General features: G+C 27.3%; 2 protein-coding genes across 6 annotated transcripts in view; both read left to right on the top strand.

Moving 5' to 3' along the window:
* Window positions 1-2,244: 2,244 nt before the first annotated feature.
* On the top strand, window positions 2,245-25,717 carry LOC135927407 (BTB/POZ domain-containing protein KCTD5-like). Its single transcript, XM_065463379.1, has 6 exons — window positions 2,245-2,490; window positions 2,628-2,736; window positions 15,061-15,152; window positions 19,989-20,084; window positions 25,274-25,430; window positions 25,576-25,717. Exons 1-6 carry the CDS (start codon window positions 2,320-2,322, stop codon window positions 25,581-25,583), a joined length of 633 nt encoding a protein of 210 aa, XP_065319451.1. The 5' UTR covers window positions 2,245-2,319; the 3' UTR covers window positions 25,584-25,717.
* Window positions 25,718-25,823: 106 nt separating this feature from the next.
* Window positions 25,824-27,101, top strand: part of LOC135927405 (dimethylglycine dehydrogenase, mitochondrial-like) — a 37,033-nt gene continuing 35,755 nt past the window's right edge. For all 5 annotated transcript variants that reach the window (XM_065463373.1, XM_065463375.1, XM_065463378.1 and 2 more), the window contains exon 1: window positions 25,824-25,894. In XM_065463373.1, the coding sequence (XP_065319445.1) occupies window positions 25,848-25,894 (47 nt within the window). In that variant the 5' untranslated portion in view covers window positions 25,824-25,847. The remainder of the gene's footprint in view (window positions 25,895-27,101) is intronic.

Here is a 27,101-nt window from a genome sequence, read left to right as displayed (position 1 = left end):
TTGCTTCTGAGTAGATATTTCCTTCAGGCCATTGTGATATTTCAGTAATAGCAAATAATTGGCCCTTCTAACTCCTTAATAGCTGTTAGTGCTTGATGGAAGAGACTCTATCTCGTTGGACAAGGTTGCAATTTCTTTTTCCCTGTTGGACCAGAAGTTTCAGAAATAATTAATATTTGACTAGAAATTTGAAAATGGTAGATAAATATTACGCCACTAAAAATTTGAAAAGAAAGTAAATATTAGGCCGGAAAACTTGAAATCGAAATTAATTGATAAAATAACTTATGAATGTGATAATAAATGTAATAAAATGTATATTTAATATGAGATACGAATAAATATTAACAAATATAAATTAATATAAACAATAATATTTTTGAAAAATATTTCCGGCATCTGCATTTTTTGGCATGGGGGGGGGGAATTTGTCCACCTGCCCCCCCCCCCGCTGCGTACGCCAATGTTACCACTTGAAGACAAGGCAGTATTTAATTTTATATACATATTTTTAATATAAGAAAAATTATAAAAAATACTCATTTGTATTTTTAGATTTAAAAAAAGCGCCTAGGGGATTTTATATTCTATTATATCCTTTATTTCGTAAAAAATTTTCAATGGAAGTCGTTTTTATGGTTCTAACTAGGGCATTTTTGTTTGTTCTCTCAATCATTAGGGTCTGGCGACAAAAAATTGTTGTACCAGAGGATAGAGTTTTAATGATCATGGTAAATGATGGATTATAAACTAATGACATTGGCTGAACTGTATCAATTATAATAAAATCAACAATAACTTTATCAGCCAGTTTCTGAGAAATATTCGCATGTGCAATATTATTAATCAACTTAGCTTGAATTGATTTGATCTTTTTAAATTTAGTCTCCCCTATACCAAAATTATTAAGATATTTTTCTATCTCTTTAAAACTGTTAGTCTCCTTAAAGCTGTTGGCATGGCCATTTTTACAAAATAAAAATAATATTAGAATTTAAAAATGAATACCTTTAGGTGTGTTTGAGTTTATAGCTATTAGATTTATTTGAAGATATATTTTACAGTTTGAACAAATAAATTTGAACCCACCTTTTGTTTTTACATATATTCAAAAATAAATTTTGGAAATGAAAAATTTGTATTATTGTTATAAAAAATATTTTCTTCCAGGGAACTTTACATTTCATTAATATCATAATTGTCTGACTTACATCGATTAGGATATCCATTTGCGATGACATTTTAAATACACCGATGATTTAGGTTTATAATACAAATTAAAAATATAAATTACAAATTGATTGAAAATTTTTATTTTAAAATTAAATAATTAATTATAATTAAATAATTAATTATAATTAATTATGACATTATATTTAAATTTTCATGTTTATAGTTACATTCATTATATTAAAAAATAGCCCGCTAAAAAAATAAATAATTAGAAAATTAACATGCTATTAGCTATAGCTATCAAAAAAATTGCGCGCTTATCTAGCGAGCTTCTCTAACAACTCTGTCATACCCATTATAGTAATTAAATATATGCGCAGTTCTAGCGTATAGGCTATGCTTTGCCCAATTCATTTTATCCCCGTAGTCGTTTAAGCAGTAGTAGAACTACTGGGGGAAATTAAGTGCGGATCGCCCACAAAAATGTGAAAGGCTCCTCATTTCTTTCCCAATAAAGATCCAGTTTGATGGATTTGAGGAAAATCTAGCATAGGTCTGTTGATTGTCAACACTAGAAGTCTTAGCGCTTAAATCACGTATTACGCAATAATGAAAACTAAGATAGAGGGGAAAAGACAATTGTATAAGTAATAAAGATGGAATATATCATTTTTTATGAAAATACAAATTTCATAAAAAATAAGATAGGAGAATCTTGATATAACTATTGGAAAGGGAAGAGAGAAAATGCAATTTTATAATAAATAAATCAGCGAGTGGATATATTTTCTATGAGGAATTTTTTACAAAGAAAAGAGGAGAATCTTGATAACACAACTATTGGAAAAGGAATAAAAAAAATGAAATATTTTATGAACAAGCGTGAATATACATGAAAATTTTTTTTAATACAATTAGTTTTCCTTTTAGAGGCCCTAATTATATTATTTTCTAATTACTTTTTTATATCATTTTTTATGTATTTTAATTTATTTTAAATAAATCATAAACTTATTTGACACAAATATAGTGTCAATGATTGGTGCAGGTCAGACAGTTATCAAATTAAAATGTCACTTGATAGTATTTAGCCTAGTTCATATATATTCTAGCAAAAATGATAATTCTTGAAATTATTGTGCAATAATGGACTATAGTTCGAATAGTATTGGAAATAACATCACGACATCATCTCAGTGGGTTCGATTAAATGTTGGAGGGACCCTATTTATTACAACAAAAACGACCTTATCAAAGCATATGGACTCTTTTCTTTATAGATTGATTAAAGAAGATCCTAACCTTAGCACGGATAAAGTAAATGCAAAAAAAATTTTTACGGTTAATTTTATCTTAACTATACATTATCATAATCATTTTAAGTAATATAATATATATCACATTACAAATATTAAATAAAATTTTTTAAAAATATATATTAAACTTTTTATTAGGATGAGATGGGTTCATATCTTATTGATAGAGATCCAACATACTTTGCTCCAATTTTAAATTATTTAAGACATGGAAAAATGATTATTGATAAAAATTTATCAGAAGAAGGTTATGTATAAAATTATATATATAAACATATTTAACCCTTAAGTTGTACATGTAAAAATTACAATTAGATTTGTATAGCTTATTATTTTTCATATTTTCAATTGTTCTTCAAAATCCCCACCCCCCCCCCCCCAACCCCCAGTCATACCTTATTTAAAGAATAATTTTATAAAAAAAATCTTTACAAATTATGCAAAAGTTTTTTAGGAAATATATTTAAAGTAGTGGCTTATACAAGTGACAAATAAGTATCAGGCCCAATTGGATTTTGGGCTGGTGAGGGAAAACAACTACACTCATTATGGGTATATTGTAGTGTTGTTAAAGTTACTTTTAAAACATAACTAGTTACATTGGTAAAAATATAACTAGTTACAGTTACATTAGGAGTTACTTTCTGGTTCTTATAAATTTTAAAATGGTCTATTAATTCTAGAAATGGGTTTCTGGTTATGTATTAAGAATTAATGATTTTTTCACTCAAATATTTGCAAATATGATATTTATATAACTAGTTGTTGCAAATATTTATTTTAAACTTATTGCAAATATATATTTTTTAATGTTAATTCAAATAGAACTATATAATATTTGAGTTTTTTTTGTCAAGAAAATTGTGATTATAAGAGTAAGGGAAGGGTATAGATAATTTATTTTTTATTTAATTATATATGCATGCATCATCCTATTGTATAATTTGGAAAACACTTTAGATCATAGAATTTTCCTATTTTTTTTAGAAGGCAATAAAATCCTGAACAAGAGGACCATGAATACCCTAGATAATTCCTTAATTTTTTAAAAAATTAAATTAGCCTATAGAATGAGGGTTATTTCATTTATCTTTTGTTGAAGGAAATGATATTTGATATCTAAGTTTTATGCTCTAATTTAGTAAAATTTAAAAAAAATACATTTATAACTTATGAAATTCCAAAGTATAAATATTGCCAGCAACTTGAGGGCAAAAAATATTGAAAATATTGTGTTAAATTTGTAAGAAAATATAATATTAAAAAATAGGTTTATTACTTGAATTTGGTTGCAAAATTATAAAACCCAGCAATGTAACAATTTAAGAAAAGAAAATCTATTTGGACATATCCTTTGTGAACACAATCAGATATTTAAACAAAATTTAAAACTAATTTAGCACAAAGCTAGTCCCTTGGAACCAAGGTTTATCACAAGCTTGGGATTAAACACTTGTAGATCATTTTGCCAGATATTTTAATGTTAACTCCATCACTAAAGCTGAGAATACAAAAATAAATATAGCCACCTTAATAATCTTTTGTTTGTTCGGATAGTCTCAGACACCTGTGGATCATTTGGACCCCAAGCCCTAAAATTATTTAAAATAATAAGGCAAAGGTTATGTTTCACAGGTGATTTAAAAGAAGGCTTCTACCTACAACAAAGAATATCAGTTAATTTGTCGATCCAACTGTCTATCTATACCTGGGTCATTAAGCCCCACCAACTAAACTTAAAATATATTATTTATTTTTTTTATTTCTCTTCTTTTAATTATATATTTTTATAAAGTTATAGTATATTAATTATAATTTTAATATTCTTTTAATAAATGATCAATTCACATATTAAAAATAAAATAATTATTTGAATATATTATTTAGATTTATACATACATATTTTTAGAAGTAACTAGTTACTTTTGGCAGTTACATTTCAAAAAAGATAACTAGTTACTTTAACAACACTAGTATATTGGGACAATGAAACCTGTTTTCATTATGGATTTAATAATATCAAATGGTTGATATTAGAATTCAAATAAAAAAGGATGAAAACTTTGACACTAATTTTAAATTTATCACTACTATCAAAAGTTGTGTCTAACAACACACCACACTTTCACTATATTTCAAAAACATAGTGTGATAATTATAAATTTTTGTAAAAAAAAATGAAATTCAATATTTAGATAAATTTTATTAATATTTTATGAATAGTGACTTGAATGAAATAAGAAAAAATAAATGCTTTATTTATATATTAAATTATAATAACAAAATAATTTCTATATTTTTGAGGGTTGGTAAGTTGGTCAATTGACCAGAGGAGTATTTGACCTGGTCAAATACAGTTAAATACTCCTATAAAAAAAATTAAAAATATTTTTGAAAAAAGTAAAATGGATCACAATGCTGCTTATTTATTGGGTCCCCAATATCAAGAGTTCTCATTAATAGTGAATTTAATGAAGTATTTGACATAATCAAGAATTAGGCATTTTACAAGGTGATGATGATCAATATATTTCAAGTGATATCCTAAATTTCAGAAGTAAACGTGGCATGTTTAATAGCAAATTATATGGAAACAGTAACTTCCATAAGAAACAAGCCGATTCCGGCCTCAAATTAGTGGAATGTGCTTTGCCCACCATGCCTATGTAGAGAAGTGGCATTTTACTAAAAATTCCTAGTTCTACTTCTTCAGAGAGAAATTGGTCAATTTGGGTTAATATTCTTATTAAAACAGAAATCGACAACATAAAAATTGATTAAAAAATATTAAAGAAAATTGTAATATGAATCAGAACAAGACTGCCACGGAGAGCTAAACTAGTTATTGAATGACAATGAATTTAAAAAATATTATAAAATTAATATTTATATACAAAATAAAGTTAATATTGTCTTAGAAAAACATTTATTTGAATTTGACCAGTCAAATATTGCTCTCAATTGACCAAAACGTATTTGACCAATAAAATACACAACCCTTATATTTTAACCCCCAAGCCTTGAGCAGCTATCACCAAATATAAATTAGTGTGGCTAAATAAACTCAACACTAGCACTTGACATAGTGGTGTGTTTAATTTAATTCCCAAAATCCTACCTTCAGCCTCATCGTGGCAAGGGAGTAGCAACGTCTTATGGCGGCTAATGGAGGTCTAAAAGGTTCCTTGTGATCTGGGTCTAGAATAGGAACACCGTCTCCTCGGCGGGGTGTAAAAACCACTTAAAAAGTTTGATGTCAGGAAGGGCATTTGATTGTAAAATCCTTGCTAAAAAATTCCCCTATGGTTACAACAAAGCATGCGCAGGGTACAGCCCAAAGTACCCCGTGGGCCTCCTCATTGGGAAACCTGGTGGAACCACTATTTATGAAAATGAAACTTATGACGGCCATAAACGACCTGATAAAAAGTGGAGAAACCAGTTTACAGGTGATCGAGTTAGGGTCACGACATGGAATGTTGGGAGTATGACGGGAAGAGTGGGAGAAGACGTCGATGTATTGCACAGAAGGCATGTATATGTGTGCTGCATACAGGTGACTAGATGGAAAGGAAATGAGACCAGAATGATTGGCAAGACTAGCAAAAAGTATAAATTCGTTTGGCAAGGAGGTAATTATGGTAAGACTGGAGTTGGGGTATTGGTTGCGGAGAAATTGGTAGACAAAGTAGTCAAAGTGAGAAGGCTAGACAACCAGATAATGGTTATCAAGATGATTTTTGGTAGAAAGCTATATAATATTATCTCGGCATATGTTCCTCAGGTTGGAAGAAGTGAAGAAGAGAAAGATATATTTTGGGACAGTCTATTGGGGGTGACATCGAGACTGGCAAATGAAGAGGGGATTATCCTGGCTGGTGATCTGAATGGACATGTGGGAGCGAGTAGTGATGGTTATGAAGGAGTACATGGAGGGTTCAGTTACGGCATGAGAAATTTGGAAGGAGAGAGGATTTTAGATTTTAGTGATGCTATGGATATGATTGTCTGTAATACAATGTTTAAGAAAGAATCAGAGGAGCTGGTGACTTATAAGTCGGGTAGTACCAAAAGTGCAGTGGATTACTTGTTATTAAGAAGATGTGATCGATGTATAGTAAAAAATGTGAAAGTGATACCGGGAGAGGAATGTATAAATCAGCATCGACTAGTTGTAGAAGATCTCACTCTTAAAGGTGCCAGGGTCACTAAAAGAAAGTTTGTCCCAAGGCTGAAGGTTTGGAAATTGAAGGAGTAGAGTGCTAGACATCAATTCAATATGGCATTGGCGATTAGGGAGGCGGAGATGGCACAAGCATCTGGGGTGAATGACAAGTGGGAAGCCATGAAGAAAGCCTGGGTAATGACAAATGAGGAGGTATGTGGATGGATAAAAGGGCCGCCTAGACATAAGGAGACTTGGTGGTGGAACCCGGAGGTAGCGAAAGCCGTATAGAGAAACGGAGGTGTTTCAAAGTATGGTATAATAGCAAAGAAAATAGTCATAATGATATTTATAAGATGGCTAAAAGAAATGCTAAGAAATTAATAGCGAAGACTCAAGAAGAAAAAAGACATGTTGCTAAAGAAATGGAATGCACTGATGGAATTGGAAATATGGTTCAAATGGCAAAACAGATGTCAAAAAAGAGGCAGGATGTGATAGGTGTAAAGTGTGTGAAAAATATGGAAGGAAAAATGGCGATTGATGGTAGTGGTATTAAGAACACCTGGAAGATTTACATGATAGGACTTTTGAATGAAGAAAATGAATGGGATAATAAATTAGTTGTGCAAAGGTATAGAAGGTCCAGGGTGTAAATTTGGCAAGGATGAGATAAAGAGAGCAATGAAAAAGATAAAGAAAGGGAAGGCATCGGGTTTAACGATGGTGGTATCAGAGATGTTTAAAGGTTCTGATGATTTAGGGATTGAATGGTTAATGAATTTAGTCAATCAAATTGTCACAGAAGGTACTATTCCCAAGGACTGGCGAAGAAGTATAATTATCCCAGTATACAAGGGGAAAGGTGATCCTATAGATTGCGGGTCTTACAGAGCTATTAAACTCTTAGAACATGCAATGAAAGTATTTGAGAGAGTGTTAGAGAAGCGGTTAAGGGAACAATGGCTATTTTAATTTTTTCAAAGTTTTTCATCACTGAAAAATTAATCATGTTTACACTATATATTTTTATCTATCTGCTTCATTTAAATTGAAAAAAGTTCAAAAATGACGATTATGAAAATTGTCACTTTCCTATGGTACATCTTCAACGATATTTTAATTTTACATGTTTACAAAATATATTTTTACCCATTTGCCTTAAAAAAATTCAAAAAAGTTCAAAAATGACGATTATGACAATTATCACTTTCCAAGGTACATCTTCAATGAAATTTTAATTTAACATATTTACAAAATATATTTTTACCCATTTGCCTTAAAAAAGTTCAAAAATGACGATTATGACAATTGTCACTTTCCTATGGTACATCTTCAATGAAATTTTATTTTAACATGTTTGCTACCCATTTGTCTAAAAAAAATTGAAAAAAGCTTAAAAATGATGATTATGACAATTGTCATTTTCCTATGGTACATCTTCACTGAAATTATAATTTAATATGTTTGCAAAATATATTTTTAAACATTGGCCTAAAAAAACTTCAAGTCTGAGTCGAAAAAACGACCCATATTTTGGGTCGAGGTCGTTTTTCGGCTTGGACTCGGGTTAGGTCGAAAAAAACGACCCAAAATTTGGGTCAGCTCTGTTCGAGCCGACTCGGCTAAGCCGATTAACAACACTAAATACCACCATTCCTACCAAAATTATTCAAAAGAGAAAAAAAATCAAGACAATGCCACATATTACTAGACCTGTGCGCCGACAAAATATCGGCGGCCGGCGCAATTTTTAAAAAATCTAACTGACGACCGGCCGCGCGCCGATTTTCAGCTGCCGTCAACAAAATCGGCGCAGTTATAAATTTTTATGACATTAATTTTTTTAATTGCTTATTATTTAAAAAAACAAACAAATATACACTACTCTATAGATATCTCGGCATATTTTTTAATATTTATTTAATAGAAAACTCATAAATCCAAAATCGATTTCATAATTTTATAATTATCATGTATAAAAATTATTTTATTTAAATTTTTGGGACATAATGATGATCTCCTTGAATTTAACGTCAATCCAGCGGTAGAGAAAACTCTTTCACTAGGTATGCTAGTCGCCGAAATGCAGAGAATTTTTGGCGAGCCTGGAAAAATTGGGAAGTTCACTCTTCTTTTCTCTCCAAAAATTTAGAACGTCCATATCTTGTGAATGTCGTTTTCCAAGAAAACTGTGGCATTCTTGTTCTAAGTCACCTAACTTGGATTCATAATTTATATTTGTGATGTTTATTTGCCAATTTTGTCAAATAACTTGAATTTAAAAGATGTGTTATTATAAATTCTGAAGCTGAGCAATTTTGCTCTATTAAATACTTTGACACAATTGTCAATTTTTAAAATCTTGGATCTAAAAGAGAAGCCAATACTTAGATAATTTTAAATAAAAAATAAAAGAATATACTTATATAATATTACTTGCAGATTACAAACCGGAAATCTTAACGCAAGTTTTTTTAGCATATTTTCCTTAAGTGAAATAATTTCAGAACTATCACTATCATTTACTATTAAATGTGTTTCAATTTCACTACTAAAAAGTAACAAGTTTAAAGTAGGCCCTTTTTGTACTGAAAGAAATTCGACAGTTTCTTTAAATTTTGAAAGAAATGCTAATAGTCTTCTACCAGTTCAGATTCATAATTTGAGAAAGTGCTTCCCATTTCTTTTCAAAACATTATTAATTAAATTCTTATTTAATCCAGATATGCTTTCTAGCATAATTAATATACTAGCCAACGTGTTGGGACATTTAATTTTTTTCATATGCGTGGAATTATTGTTATTATTATCATTGGAATTGCCAATGAAAACGCCTATCCGCGTATAGAAATGCTGTCAAGATCAAACATGTCTGATGTTAAATCTATTGTACTTAGGTATTTTCTTTGATATTCCTCGTATTCAAATTCAACCTCTGCAGTTTTATATTTTAGAGCAGTAATAAATTCTCTAATTCTTTTGCAAAAAATTTCCAGACTTTGGATTTTTTATTATCCAAAGTTAGGATACTAAAATTATTCATAGAATTATTAAAGTAGATGCATCCATTTAAAAATGTAAAATTATGGTAACTTTTGGAATTTTTGATTGATTGAATTCTAAAATGACATCAATATAATTATGATTTTAAAATAGTAGAAAATAAAAATTCATCAAAATCCTGATTGACATTAAAAAATTACAAGAGTGATGCTGACCAATTATTAGAATAAAAAGGTAGAAAGAAATTTCTGCGCCGGCCGTGATTTTTTTAAACGGCGGCTTTTTCGGCGTAACCAAAAAAAATCGGCGGCCGGCCGGCTCACAGGTCTACATATTACTAATATTGAATTGTTATAATATGCATAAAACGGAACAAAAACCTTTAATCTAGAAGAAATTTGTTTAAAAAACTAGTCAAATCCATGGTTAAAAATCAAACAAAAACTTTTAGGTGCTCTGTACAATATTCCACTTAAGATTTTTAAGAGACGATATATCAAGCCTAAAAAGATATCACGAGGTGTTGATTAGTAGTCATTGTAAGGTTTGTCCCCCAAATGAGACATATGAGTATTTTCAAATATCATGACAAAAAAGGTGTCATCATCAAGCTAAATTATGTGTTTAATTTCTTAATTTTTATAATAAATGAGGATTATTTTAATTTTTTCGTTATATTGTTTTTATCAAAACTTATTAATATTTTATAAAAAAATCGTAAATTTTACTTATTATATGATTTTATGTCAGAAAATAAAATGAGTATATGACTTAAGGGTTAACATTATTTAACAATCTCATTTACATACTACACGAGATTTACCGGATCCGATTTTTTCAACGATATCGGTTTTGGTACTGGATCTTAAATTTTTTTAATTGCCCAGCTTATGCTGTAGTACCCGATCTAATATATTTATTAACACTTTATACGCATAATGTAGATTCATTCGATAAACAGAACTTGAAATTTTTTTTTAGCAAACATCTTTGATTTCATTTTGAAAGATTTTATATGCCTGAAAATTACAAAAGATTTTGGCATTTTTGGTAAAATTCGATGAAAAATCTCTTTAAAAAAAGATCTTATAAGATTTTTGCTCAAACTATAATAAAAACATATTTAAATTATTAGTATATTTTTAACAGTAGATATTAATATAATTTATCCAGTGGCGTAGCCAGGATTTTATCATGGTAGGGGGGGGGGGGCTAAAATTTTTGGGGGAGGCGAATTCCTTATATTTTTGGATTTGTTAAAATTGTTTTATATTTTCATATAACAAAATTTTAGGGTATTTTATTATATATTTTACATTCCTTTATTTAATCATGTATATATTTTTATTAATTAAAATATTTTCAAAATGTTGATATTTTATATAATACAGATTTTAATATTAAAAATTATAATGTATAAAGACTCTATTTAAAAAAAAGTAATTTTTTACAATTATATAAAAAATGTGTAATTCTTATGCAAATAATGGTTTAAAAAAATATGATGATATTATCTTATAAATAATATTTTTTTTACAAAAAAAAATTGATTATATATTAAAACTAATAAAATATTATTGCTATTTTTTGATTTGAATCTAAAAAGAGAGATCTACTTTTCTCTGAGATTTCGCTAATTCATCTAGAATCAAATTTTTATCTAAAATAATCTCCTTATAAATATTCAATAGGGCTCATCCATTTAAACGTTTTTCACCGGTTGTGTTTCTTAAATAGGTTTTTAACCTTTTTAAAGTTGAAAAAGACCTTTCATTAGTGCAGGTACTAATTGGCTAGGTAGCTAAAATAATTAATAATGTTTTGATATTAGGCAGGGAATCTAAAATGCAATTACACATGGAAAGGGCCTGCAGAGCATTTTTTGGTCTCAAAGAATACCATATTCTGTCAAGATTTTTATACCAAAATTCGACATCACAAAGTAACTTATATGAACCTACTAAATCATCAGCATAAAACTGAGATTTTTTTAATATCCTCTCGTGTTTCAAGTGTAATCAACAGTTTAGACTCAATCGGCAAAAGAAAATAAAAGCTTTTTAAAATATAATTATGACCAGGGTTGTGCATTTGACCGGTCAAATACAATTCGGTCAATTGACCGATATTTGACCGGTCAAATATGGTCAAATTCAAATAAATGTTTTTTACACCAATATTAACTTTATTTTGCATTTATATAATATTATAATAAATCTATGTATAATAATAAATATCATAATATTTTTTAATTCATTCTATAGTCAATGTTTCACCCTCCGTGGCAGAGTCTTGTTCCGATTCATATTCAATATCATTATTTTCTTTAATATTTTTAATCAATCTTAAATTATGATACACTCTTACTAATTTTCCTGCTGTAGAAGCCTTTAATCTATTTCTGTTTTTCGTGTGAATATTGCCCCAAACCGACCAATTTCTTTCAGAAGAAGAAGTCGAACTAGGAAATGTTAGTAAAATATTAGCGACTTCTCTTAATGGGCAAGGTGGGCAAAATGCATTCCACCAACTTGAGGCCGAAATTTGATTGTTTCTTATGGAAGTTACAACTTTCCACATATTATGGCTATTAAATATACCGCTTTTGCTTCTGAAATTTACTATATTACTCAAAATATTTTGATTATCACCACCTTGTAAAATACCCAATTCTTGTATTATATTACATGCTTCATCAAATTCAGTATTAGTAAGATGCTCCCCTTGATATTGGGGGTCCAATAAATAAGCAGCATTGTGAGCACATGTATTTATATCAGTTTTTCTCTTTTCAAACATAACCTTAATTTTTTTTTCTTGAGATGGAGAAAATATAGAATCATGGCATGATTGTATTATGTGTTTTTCCAAATTAAGCATCTCGTTTTTTACTTGGGCCAAAGTACATTTATCCCCTTGCACTTTCAACAATGAGGTAGCTAAAGGTTGGAGTATAGCTAAAAATTTTAAATTTTTCGTCCAAAATTCTTCGTTTAATATATTATTGGTAATTTCTATGGGACAATTATCACAAACAGCTTCTTCAACAACTGATGCTTTTAGAGCTTTCTTGCATATTTGAATTTGCTCCATACATTTTATTGACGATGCCCATCTTGTTTGGCTAATTGTACTTAATGTAGATGGTATGCCATGAAGATTCTTATTACGGGAAAATACTGCAGCTGGTATGTGTTTATTCTTGAAAAATTTAACAATTTTTTTAATTATTGAAATATGGTCACTGAAGGCGTCCAATCGTTCAAAATCGTGAAAGAATAACTGCAATGTATGCGCTGCACAACCATAACATTGTATATGATTATAAATAGATTCAGATTTTAGAATTCTCCAGGCTGCTTTCATGTTAGCGGCATTATCAGTAACTAAAGAATATACTTTTACCGGATTCAATTCATGAATTACATTTTTAAATTCCTGGGCAATATAATCTGCCGTATGGCGATTTTCCTCAGTATTTAGAAATTTGTAGAACACTGGAACAGGCGTCATCACCATAAAATTAATAATACTCTCGTTTCTAATGTTGCTCCAGCCATCTGATACAATTGATAAGTAAGGAGCTTTATCTATTATATCTGCAACTCTCACCTCCATATCACCTGACGCTTTGTCTAGAAGATATCCAGCCAGCTGCCTTCTCCTGGGTAATGTGTAAATAGGACGTATTTTTTTAAAAAATTCTTGGATGTAGGGATTTTCAGTGATGTGGAAAGGTAAATTGCTCGCATATACAGCCTTTGCAAACAATTGATCCAACTCATTTTTTTCTTTGGGATTAATTCTATCTATGAAACCGGTTATACAAGATTGAGATTTATATTTAATCGCCTTGCTTGTAGATTGATTAGAAATAAGGGAATCAAATTCTCCTGAGTCACAAGACAAAATATTGTTCATTTGATAATCATTCTCACTAATTTCACCCAATTCTTCATTAGAGTTAGACTTAGAAGTATTACAAATTACATTTGTGATATTTTTTGTAGGGGTTGATATTTTGGAATTTGAATAAAATTTTTCCTTAATTATAACAGGGCACATAGTACAGCTGCTTAATAAATGTTTGACCATTCTATCAACGTGGGTGATATAGGACATCTTGCAAAACTTGCACACCGTTTTAACTGATTTACCATCGCGTACTTCTTGAAAATGTTTCCAAACATGATGCTTTGGTTTGACCATAATCCCTAATATATTAAAATTTAACAAAAAATGATTTTGATTATTGTAAAGTTAATCAATCTTAACTATTTTATAATTATCGACCAATTATTCCAATAATTTCTTAATATTATAAATATAATATAATAAACTTTTTACCAGAATTGAATAATATTCCGTAAATCTGACCAGAACAATTAAAATGAAAATTAATTTTAAAAACCAAATATAGCAAGTGTAAGTAAAACAAATGAGAATTTATATAATTTATACTCGGCTAAATATTAAATAAAATTTAAATTTATTAAAAAATAAGAATGAAAAAATTATATTATGATTATAATAAATCAGGTATTTTTATTTTTTTTAAGAAAAATGAATTGAAAAAAATAAAGAAGGCGAGAAACGGCAATGATTAGGCAAAAAAATAATAAGATTGATAAACATGCTTTTAATGCATACTAGTTAATTATATCAAAATATTTATTCGCCATTAATATTTTAGAGTATTTGACCGTATTTGACCAGTCAAATATTCCTCCGGTCAATTGACCAGGCAATTGACCGAATTTGACCGGTCAATTGACCGACATGCCAACCCTGATTATGACTAATAAATCTTTCTTTTAATTGAAATAAAAATGTATCAATAAGGGGAATAAAAATGTATTTTATAATAATCCTCAATCGTAGATGTATTTGATCGATTGTTGTCTAGAGACTACTCTAGGTTTATGAAATGCAAAATAATAAAAAATTTATTTAATAAATATAAAAATAATCAAATGTGTATATCTATTATTATTTATAATAAATTTAAAACATAAAAATCAAGCGTTTATTAAAAATTTATTAAATTAAAATTTAAAAAAAAAAAATTTTTTAAAATAAAATTTAAACCCCCCCCCCCCTATGCCTATGCCACTGAATTTATCAACAGTATCCAATATTTTATATTTCAAGAGATTATTTTAGTGTTGTAAACTGCTTTGTTTATTAATTTTACATATTTTAAACAAAATTATTTATGATTTATAAATTATCATTTTTTAAAAATAAATGCGTTAATATATATTTTTAAATGAACCAACCGGATCCAACGCGGGAAGATCCGGGCCTAACCTTTACCAGGGATATGGTACATTTCTATTAACTATACTTTATATTAATTAATATTTCATTTTATAATTTAGTACTCATTCATTATTTTAGGTGTATTAGAAGAATCCGAATTCTACAATATTACAGAATTAGTAAAATTAATAAAATTAAGGATACAAGAACGTAATTACAAGCCTATTCAAGTAGTTATTTTTTTTATGTAATTCATGTTTTTAACCAAGGGTATCACCAATTTTTTATTGGGGGGTTTTTTCAACCTGAAGCTTAGGCCACTCCAATAATGTCACTGTTTTTAATTCTATTTTCATTATCCTCATTAATTTATGTTTTAATAATTAATAAATTTTGAATATTAAATAGTTTTTAAATATATGTCTCATTTTGTTAAAATTAATGTTATTTCACCCAATATAGGTTTGTTAATCGATCCATTTAACCCGTTACTGGTTAACGGTGCATATATGCACCACCTCCTATATACCTTATTTAACATAGTAGTTTTTATTTTAAAAAATAATAAAAAAGATTTTTATATAGTTTAGACATTGTTAATCAAAACTGGAAAAGAAAAATATGAAAAAAATATTTTTTTATGTCCCTAAGAAACCCTCAAACTTTGCGAATTTATGAAGTCTAAAATGCAAAATTTTCTAAGTGATCTCACAAGCATATTATAAAATTATTTCGATGAAAACTAGTGTGTAGATATTATAGATATATCAATATTTATCAATCATTTTTGAATTTTTAAATAATTAAAATTTTAATAGGTAACCACATAAAGTTGACTGGTGCATATATGCACCGTTAACCATCTAGCAGTATAAATTATTTAAAAAAATTTAAACAAATGAAATTTAACATAATGAATTATAATTTTTTATATTACACTTAAAACCATTACCATCACTAAGGGTTGGGGGAGGAGGGGTGGGTGGCTCGAGCCCCCTAAGATTTTTTTTTAAAAAATTTTATACCCAAAAAAAGACCTTTTGAAAATAATTAAAAAAAAATTTTTAGCCCCCTGAGATTAAATCGAATAATATAATGTTCCTATTATAATTTTTTATCCCGATCAAATTATATGAAATTATTAGGTTCATAAATATTCAAAGTTTAAAATTATTTTTAGCCTCTTCCTTTCTGAAGATTTAATTTTATTTATATAAAATATGCACCTGTTTTGTCAATTCAATCAAAATTATCAAAATAATAGATGACTAATAAAAAAATCAAGATTCTACGAAAATAATTTGTCTAGATATTTAATTTTTAATAAATTTTTTTAATGAAACGTTTTCCAACAATTGAACAAGCGCTTTCTCAACTTTTTGAAGAGGAACCAATTGAAGAAAGAGATATGGTTATAATTCCGCCAAACCCCTCTGCAGTTAGTGATGAAGAAGATTTCGATGAAAATGATTTAACAAATGTCGGAGTTTTGCCTTCAGATACAGCTGTAGAATTGGAGATTCAGTTGATGACGACCTTCCAGAACCATATTCTACAAGAAGCTATTCTCGAATTTCTCACAATTTAAAATGGAGAAAAACGGATGCAATATATTCTTCAAGCCCTTTCAATGGAGAAAAGGAAGATGTAATAAAACTTGAAAATGATTTACATGGTAAAAGTCAATCAGATATATTTTCTTTAATTTTCAACAAGACTTATATTCCCTAATTGTAGAACAAAGTAATAATTATTCTAAACAAATGAATAGACCTAACATATGCATAACCATCCAATATATTCAGAGATTTATTGGAATTCTATTATTTACTGGATATCATTCTCTCCCACAAGAAAGAATGTACTGGTCTAATGATAGCGATATTTCTATTCCAATAATCCGGGATACAATGACCCAATTACAATTTCGAAATTTGAAATATAATATCCATTTGGCAGACAATACTAAAATAGATATACATGATAGATTTTATAAAGTTAGGCCTTACATTAATATATTGAATAATAAATTTCAGCAATTCGGAATTTTCAAACATCATTTATCAATAGATGAACAGATGATACCATATCGAGGAAGACATTCTTGCAAAATGTTCATAAAAGGAAAACCAATTAGATTCGGATACAAGTCTTGGATATTGGCTTCTTCCGACGGTTACGTATTCTCATTTGATATATATCAAGGAAAAAGCGAAAATAAATATGAATATGGATTAGGTGGAAATGTAATCATAAAATTATTAAAGGCATTGCAAAAACCAAATTATCATAAAATATATTTTGATAATTTCTTTACATCATTTAAACTCTTGTCATACTTAAAACAAATGGGATATTTTGCAACTGGAACTGTGAGGGACAATAGAATAGAGCATTGCCCAGTTGAATCTATAAAGGTTGTAGCAAAAAAAGAAAGAGGATATTATGATTATAGGTTTGAAAAATTAAACGAAATATTTGTAGTTCGTTTGAATGATAATTCGGTGGTGACCGTTGCATCGACATGCCACACTATCTCTTTGCTTTCTAATATTTCAAGGTATTCTAAGAAAATATCTTCTAAAATAAAAATTCCTCAGCCAAATATGGTAACTGCTTATAACAAACACATGGGTGGAGTTGATCTATGTGATAATCTAATATCTACATATAGAATAAAAATAAGAGGAAAAAAATGGTGGTGGCCAATATTCACCAATTTTATTGATGCAGCTTTGGTAAATTCATGGAAAATCTGGAAATTCGTGAATCGAGATGACAAGAAGAGTTTGCTTGCATTTAGACGAGGAGTTACTAACTACCTCCTTCGAACGCCAGTAAAAATTGAAAAAAATTCAAGTACAGGTCACGCCAGCCAGTTTGCATTACAGTGTGAAAACCCTATTGATTCATCTGGACATTATTTATTCAAAATTATAGATGGAAAAAGACGAAGATGCAGATATTGCCATACGCACTCAAGATATATGTGCCAAACATGTCAAATCGCACTCCATATTAAATGTTTCAAGGATTTTCATAATATATAAACATTTTCTCGTTTTTATTATAAATTACAAAAAAAAGAATAAAGATATTTGTTGTTTTTTAATCTTATAGTATTTTATATAATTTTTATCTTTTTTAACCTCTTAATGGTTAACGGTGCATATATGCACCAGGCTAGATTTTCTATTTAGGATTATTTTTTTAGAATATCATATTTGAGCATTAATCAATATAATTTGAAAAAATTGAGCATTTTTATCCACTAGAAGAATCTTGACCATTAATGGGCTAAAAAGGAATCAAATCTTTTAAAAAAGAAGTTATTATGTTCCAGGATCTTATTTTTTCCAAAAAAGGATCCCTATCACGATTATTCATATTTTCCCCATGAGATATTTTTTAAATTCTGGATTGCTTATTTTTATAAAAGAAAATTTATACTCTATTCAAACATAAATATTTTAAAAAAAACAAATTAAAAAGCAAATAATGTCTAGAGATAAATATGCTAAAAATATATTATGAAAATACATTATTCTAATATTTATAAACTAAAAACCTTATGAAACTGTATAAATCGGTTATATATTTCTAGCTCATTTTTTTAAAACGGTTTGCTTCTGATTCATTAAAAAATAAATATAAATTCGGTTCAAGTTCATTGGGAGGGGGCACCAAATACTCCCCTCTAATTACTGCCCTGTACATTACCAATAAATGTTCTTTGATAAACAAATTCTTGTCTAAACATCATAAATTTAATCTAATCACACACTTCCTCCGTAAGTATCTTATTATCCAATAGTTTGATCTGGTAATAAGAATTCTAATGAATCTTATTAGGAGCTATAAGATACATCTCCATTTTTACTAAAAGAATATCCATCATTTTATCCTATATATATTCTGTTTGTTAACCGCAAATGCTAGCCTTTTTTAAAAATTTTCAGCTTTTTTTTGTATCGTTCGTTGCAATAAGATTTAGATTATGGAAATAGCAGCCTTGATATTTTGGTTGATTAATGGTGACAGTTATTGAGGATATTAACAGATGAAATATTATCGAGATCTACGCAACTCTTCATTATTTTTTACGGCAACTATATCGTTTTTTACAAAGATTAAATGTTGTATTGTTGAAATTTATATGAAAAATCAACCGGAAATTGATTATGATTTCGGTTGGATACTAAAATAAGATGAGATATATTTTTTTTAAATTTTAAATAATTTTTAATTTGATTTTAAACATTTTATTTTAGGAAAATAATTAATTGCAGTATTTTCATTTTTTTTATTAAGTGTTCTTACCTGATTATAAATTAATGATTCTTCAATTAACAAGATTGAATTAGCTAAAAAGTGTTTTATCATGTTTGTCATTATTTAATAGTTGCATATTTATAATTAAATTTTAATGGTAAACATATTTTATTCTTTTTTTAAAATAACATTTTTTTACTGCACCTGAAATAAATTATTATAGTTCCAACAAAATATTGAATCAATATTTAACTTAATTTCTATAAGAATCATTTTTATTGTTAAAATTTAAGGAGATATAAAAAATCTTCAAATTTATGCCCTGTTCAAAAATTAATTCAGCAATAACATAATAAAATTTAGCGATTTTATCAAAATTCATTGTTCAAAATATAGTAAAATGATTTATTTGAAAACAAAAGCTAAACATTATTTGTTCAATAAATCATTGATATAAATCGCTGTTTAAAAATCAATTTGATTTAATTATGCCAACACTATTTGATATAATTTAAATTTCTTTTTAATGATTGCACCCTTGCCCCGATTTATGTATTGTTTTTAGGCCTAGCTTATGTTTATAATTTTTATTTAGACCCAGGCCAGCTTGGATTTTTTAGATTATACTATTATGACTAAGATGGATTTCAGTATAGGTCTTTAGATCTCTTATATATAATAAAAAATAACGTGCAGATATAATAGTCTGACATGATGATTTAATAAGTCGTTATAGTTTTATGTTTTTAGCGATTATTTTTATATCAAATTTAAATCATATTTTAAAAATAAAGAATAACGTTAAACACGTATATAGAGTGATACATTGTCAAGAGGATGAATTAACTCATACTATTTCCTCTCTCTCTGATGGTTGGAAGTTTAAACAAGTTATAATAATACTCATTATATTACATATATTATAAAAGATTATTTTCATATTATAAATTATTTATATAAAATATATAGGGTTTCCACTTCATATAATTTTTGTTACCTGCTTTTAGTTATGTTATCATTTTCTGCTTATAAAATTACAATAATTTATATTCTTTATGAATTCTATAAAAATTGTGATTTCATATATTTATAGGCAGATAGGTATAAAATATTGTTATTTATTTCTCCAATATTTTCTTCGAAACCTTGCATTTAAAAAAAATATTTTTTCCTTATAATAAAAAAAATTGTTGGACGTGCTCTAGGTCTGCTTAATTTAGATACTTAATTGCTTTTTAGTATAGGCTAGAGAGTATTTGATCGAGAACATCCTATTCGGGTTTATTTATATATTTGGTGGCATTGTTATTTTTCGTATTTTATTCTCGTTCTTTTGGTTATGCTTTTTCGTTTTTTTTAAATGTTATCTTTTGCTTTTTTTGGCTTTTGAGTATTAGACCCACCTAGGACACGGTCTTAGTATGTTATTAATTTTACCAGTATAAATTAAATAATGTCAGTATCTTAAGGTTAAGGCTGGGTATGAAATTTAAGTAAATATTCATTTTTTCATTTTAATATTTGCCAATATATATATATTTTCCTCAATTATTTTAATTGTATTACTAGCAAAATGAGTTCATAAATTAAATTAATTTTTCTGTTTGATATGAAAATAAAAATTTTAATTATTACCATTAAAACGTCTAATTTTTTAAAGTTGTCCAAAAATTTATTAGCTTGGAATATTATATTTATCAGAGACCTGCAGAGGTACCATTTGCACGGCCCGGCCCGGATTTAAAAAAAATCGATCCGGCCCGGAAATTTTTTTCAAAAATTTTTTACGGCCCAGCCCGGATATTTAAAAAAAAAATTTGGGCCGGCCCGGATTTTTTTAAAAATTTTTTTTAGGCCCGGCTATGAATTTTTTACAATTATATTCGACCTGGTATATTAAAAATTGACCTATTTGATATTTTATCATATTTTTCGGCGAGTATTATCATTTAATAAGCAAGCATATTAGCTAATGTTGTTAAACGGCTTGTTTTGATCCGATTTTTAAAAACGGCTAACTCAATATTTTCGCCAGAAAAACACTGACTAAGCCTCGAAATTTCGATACTAAATGTCTAGACCTTTGCTCCCTCTATGAGCAAGATTTTCAGGCTTGCATACTATTTTTCTGGATAAAAAACTGAGTTAGGCTGCATTCATATTGGAGACGGATCCGATTTTTACATCCGTTCCGTCAAAAGTCAATCTCATTAAAAATGATATATATGTTCATAGTGCGTCCGTTCCGATACCTTCCGTCTTAAAAACGGATCCGGCAAATTTTGAAGTCAAAACATTTTGACTTTTTGATCCGGCAAATCTTATAGAGTGTTATAACGTTACTTACAATTTTTTTATAGTCTATGAACATTTATATCATTTTTAATGAGTTTGACTTTTGACGGAACGGATGTAAAAACGGATCCGTCTCCACTATGAATGCAGCCTTAGCCGTTTTTAAAAATCGGCTCAAAACGAGCCGTTTAACAACTATCATATTTTATTTATTTTTTTATTCTAAACAGATATTTAGTATATTACAAATTGATATTATAAAAAATTTGTGTAAATAATATTTTGAGAATATACTATATTAATTGTATTTATAAAAAAAATAAAACTGATATTTTAATTAATAAAAAATATAACATATATTATATAATAATGTTTAATCCTTTGCGTATTTATTCCATGGCAGGAAAACTATAATTTTATGTAATAATAGATACTATGAGTGTTAGCTAGTGTTAACTCCAAACATTATATTAATCATAACTATATTTAATCATTATTACTATATCTAATTTACGAATATAATAATTCATGTTGTATAAATTTTTTAAAAAAATACGGCCCGCCCCGGGTGTTTTTTAGACCCGGCCCGGGTATATTTTAAAAATTTAAAATACGGGCCGGACTTAGGGCCGGGCCTGCAGGTCTCGATATTTATAATATTAAATAACAAACGCCACCTTGCGTATTAAGTATTATAAAGTTGAAATTACTCCAAACATGTTTTTATAGACATATAAACTCCTGAAAAATTCTGAAATTAATTCTAATATTTGGGAGGTGGGTGTTTATAAGATTACACTAAAAGGTTTATGGCATCTATTATTTGACTAAATAAAATATAATTATTAAAATATATTGCTTTATTATTAAACATATTTAGTATTAAATTTAAACTCGTTTATAATAAAAAAATGAAACTCAAATATAAATAAAAATAATTTTTACCTGCATAACCTACATTTTTCCTAGACATTTACAGTTCAGATAAATATCTTTCTAACCTTTAAACCTTGCCCAATAGGTTGATTTTTTGATTATTTTTTTTTTACCCTATACAGAGACATATATCTAATCCTTTAAGCAATCAGTGTGAGGGATTTGCGAAAGGGTGTTTTTTGACACTGAATGACTTATTACTAGATAATTTCATTATTAGTTATAAAGATTTTTTTGCTGAGAAAATTATATTTTAATGATCAGATTTTTTAACTCTAAAATACAGCCTATTTTATATTTAATACTGATATTCTATTTTATTACTAATTAAATTTACTGGTAAAAATTAAAAAAAGACTAAGAATTTTTTTAAAAAGTACTGGGTCAATTATTCGCCGTTATTTATAATTAGACCTGTACGCCGACGAAACTATCAGCGGCCAGAGTGAGTTTCGAAAATCTAATCGGGAGTCGGCGGCGCGCCTGTTTTTAGCCTCTGTCAACATAGGCGTCATAAATCGGTGCATCGTTATAAATTTTTTATAAAATTTTTTTTAAGAAAAATTAAATTATTAGATTTTTATTGAAGAGAAAAATATAAATTCAAAATCAATTTTATAATTGTCATTTATAAAAATGATTTTATTAAAATTTTCCGGACATAATAATGATCTCCTTGACTCTTTCCCTAAGTGTGCTAGTTGCCGGAAACCAGAGAATTTTTTCTAGCATGTAATGATTATGAATATCGATCCTCTTTTCTCTACAGAAATTTAAAACATCCATACTTGTGAATGGCGTTTTCCTTGAAGAATATGTCATTCTCTAAATCACTTAAAGTGGAATCATAATTTGTACTTGTTGAATATTAAGTTTCTAATTTTATCAAATAATTTGAATTTAATATTTTATCTTATTGCTATATTTACTACCTTAATATCATAATACTCTATACGTTTAAGATGTTTTACAATAAATTTCCACTCTGAGTAATTTTATTCTATCATATACATTCACACAATTTTTTATTTTTGACATATTATTTTTGAAATAAAAATAAATTTAAATGTATAACTTGCTGATCGCAAAAGAAAACGTAATCTATTTTTTTAGCTTATTTTCCTTTAGAGAAATGAATTCCGAGCTATCATTATCATTTACTATTAAATTTGTTTCAATTTCATATCTAAAAAATGATACCAGGTTAAAGGTAGTCCTTTTTCTGCTGATAAAAATTCAACTATTTCTTTCAATTTTGAAAGAAAAGCTAATAGTTCTTCTACTAGATCTGATTTATAGTGTGAGATATCCCAATTCTTTTCAAAACATTATTAATTAAATATTTATTTACTCCAGATATGCTTTAAACCATAATTAAGTTACTATTCCACATGGTTGGAACATTTATTTTTAACGTTTTCATATGTGGCATTATTGTTATTATCATCATTGGAATCGATAATTTGAAACTGATATTAGGGTGGAATCGTGTTATCCATATCTAGAATGTCTGATGTTAGATCTATTGTACCTTTTTCTTTAATCTGCCCCTAACTCAAATTCAGTTTATGCCGTTTTATATCTTGGAGCAGTAATAAATATTCTTTTGATAAGATTTTCAACTAAAGGTATTTAATGTCATCTACTGGGTCGGGTCGGGCCTTAGAAATTTTTTAAAATATATCTTAAATTTTTCAATCTTATGTTGAATTTTTTATTTAAAATAAAAATATGTGATTATATTTATAGAAAATAGACGCCATATATAATATATCGTTTATTAAATAAAATCGGGCCGAGGAAAACTTTATAAAAATAATTTCGGGCCGGGCCGAGCTTAAAAAATTAGGCCTGATGCAGATCACTAATGTAAACTATGACCCAAGCATGAGTGGTGTTCATATCACCTAATCAAACACTTAGATATGTAAAAATGGTAACTTTTGGAATTAGATTATTGATTGATTGAATTCATCAAAATCCTGATTGATATGATAATTATGACCAATTTTCAAAATAAAAATGCATAAAATATGGAAATTATTTTTAAAATAATTTTGCCCATCCCATGGGCCGCTGATATGAAAATCGATGGCGCGCGCCTACGCGATTTCCATAAACGACATCGTTTTCGGCATGGCAAAATGTTTATAATTATTATCAAAAAAAAATTATTTGAGAACTAGGGCATTCTATATTTTTTTCCCCCAATATTATGAAAAACGAAATATTTTTTAGCTTTCTTATATCCTCCATGATATTTCTTACTTAAATATTTTGAAAATATACATATCAAGTGAGGTTCATCATTCAAATTATGACGAGCCCACTATCATTTTACCGGGAAAGAATATTTTTAAATTTTAAACTTGTATCCCACCACCAACTTAGAGAGTCCATAATTTTGGATACATTTGAACTGAAGCTCAACTTTGATAATTTTTCATATGTATCAAAAAGATTTTGGATTGGTCCTATTTACTATTCATTTTATAATAAATAAAATAATAGATGAACATCATTAAATCATCAAAGTTACTGAATATTTAATTTTCATAACATTAAGGTAAAATAAATATTTTTTACTTTGTTATCTCTAAACAATTTTTCACAATTTCGGGCCAGAGGCCAGACATAAATCTCAAAAATATTTGCAACAAGGCTAAGAGTAGGATCAGGTAGTAAAATATTTAACAGAACTTTAGTTTGGATATTATAATATTTCGATAATAATAATTATAATATAACACTCACTACTCTTTATTACGCTAGACATAAATTTTTTTTCAAAATAACTAATTATGATTTGTATCTTAAAATTTTATTTAAAAACGTTAATATTTTTTAGCTGATAAGTGTGGGATCGTCTTATAATTACGACGGGACAAACGAATATTTATGCGTAGTTTACCGTGAATGTCCTATTGGTAAATATGAAAATGAGGATTTTGAATTCAAACATAATCACACCAAAATAAATATGAACTCTGAACCAAATTCAAATGGTAATTAAATATTTAAGATTTGTTTCCTTTTCCTTAAAAACATTTTTATAACCAGTTTTTTGGTTCATTTATAACTAAAGGCATCACTGAATTTTATATAAAAACTTATATTTAATTTTTTACAAATATTTTAATTATATTATAGGGATTTAAATTCAATCTAGAAATGATAGAATAATTAATTAAATATGCACACCTTATAGACGATATTTAGCATTTCACTTTATACTATATTATGTCCTTTTTATATATTCGCTCAAACCATTAAGTATTACAAACAATGTATCATGGATTCGCATTATATGCTTTTGTTTTTCTTTATATTTGCAATTTTGTTACATTTATTTATATCCAATTTACTTGCATATGTGTATTTCGAGGATTTAAAAGATGCACATAACATGTGATTTATGAAAAATGCAATCTCTGCCGAAAACTAAATTTTTATGCTCTGAAATTTCAAAGTTATTATAAAATCTTTAACATATTAATTTGAATATGAGAAATAGAAAGTGTATTTTAAAAATATATTACAATTATGTATGTTTAAATTTATTTAAAACTAAGCTTCTAATATATTTAAGATATAAAACAGATATTCTATATTTATTGAAATACCTTATAATTAATCTCTTAAAAGAATCCTAAACTAATGTATAACATAAAAACTTCTTTCGATATTTTTTTTAATATAAAATACTGGAATTTCTGTTAGCTATATCTGCATAATTAATTATCTAGCTGAACCCACAAAATTTAATATGCATAATATTATCTTTGGTTATCACTTAGCACATTTTTCATTTTAACTAGACAATGAACTATAAGTTATAGGTAATACTATATAATTTAAGGCAAATTTTCATACAATTGAATTGTTACATAGATGCTTAATATAAATAGTATGAAACTTTTTAAATTTTTAAACACATTAATTTTATTCTATTTATTTATTTTGAGAACTATTGAATTAATTTTTATGAGTAAGCCTTTGAATTTATATAAAGTTTATCTTAAAATCAGATTAAATTATTATTTATAGATTAAATTTTTATATATAAGATATATTTTATTTTTATAAATTGTGAATATAATCTATTTTAACTGGTAACTCATCCAAAGTTTGATCATGATCAGAAAACATTCTCTAAGTGATAACTTTTTAGTATTTATATAAAGCCATTGTAAAAATATTCCTCCTATTCCATTTTATAGATCAACACTCAGGCTATTTTCAAAAATATCAGATCAATACAATCTAATATTATTTTTTATGATTATATATATATTTAAATATTTTTTATTTTGTTTAGAATTTCCTAATAATAATAAATGAATGAAAGGAACTAAATTTCAATTTATCTTAATTATACTGTTTTAAAAAATGTTGATTTATTTTAAAATAAAAGTAGCTTAAAATTTTATATTAGTTTTACCAGCAAGAAAACACTTTAAAAATATTTGAAGATACAATCATCTATAATATTTTAAATATAACTTTTAGGGAGTAATATTGAAATACAATTAATCATTCATGACCATAAAAAACAGAAAATTTCAAAGTGTTTCTTGTTTTGCCCCATAGTTATTTTTTGCATGTAAAATTTATTTTTTGCATATAAAATATTATTTATTTTATCAAATTGGTTCAAAAATAGATGGGAAATAAAA

The sequence above is a fragment of the Gordionus sp. m RMFG-2023 genome, chromosome 3, assembly GCF_954871325.1.
Source record: "Gordionus sp. m RMFG-2023 chromosome 3, tfGorSpeb1-WG-v2, whole genome shotgun sequence".
NCBI classification, from domain to species: Eukaryota; Metazoa; Nematomorpha; class Gordioida; order Chordodea; family Parachordodidae; genus Gordionus; species Gordionus sp. m RMFG-2023.
The sequence above is the reverse complement of the archived record's forward strand: the minus strand, read 5'-3'. Positions and strand labels throughout refer to the sequence as shown.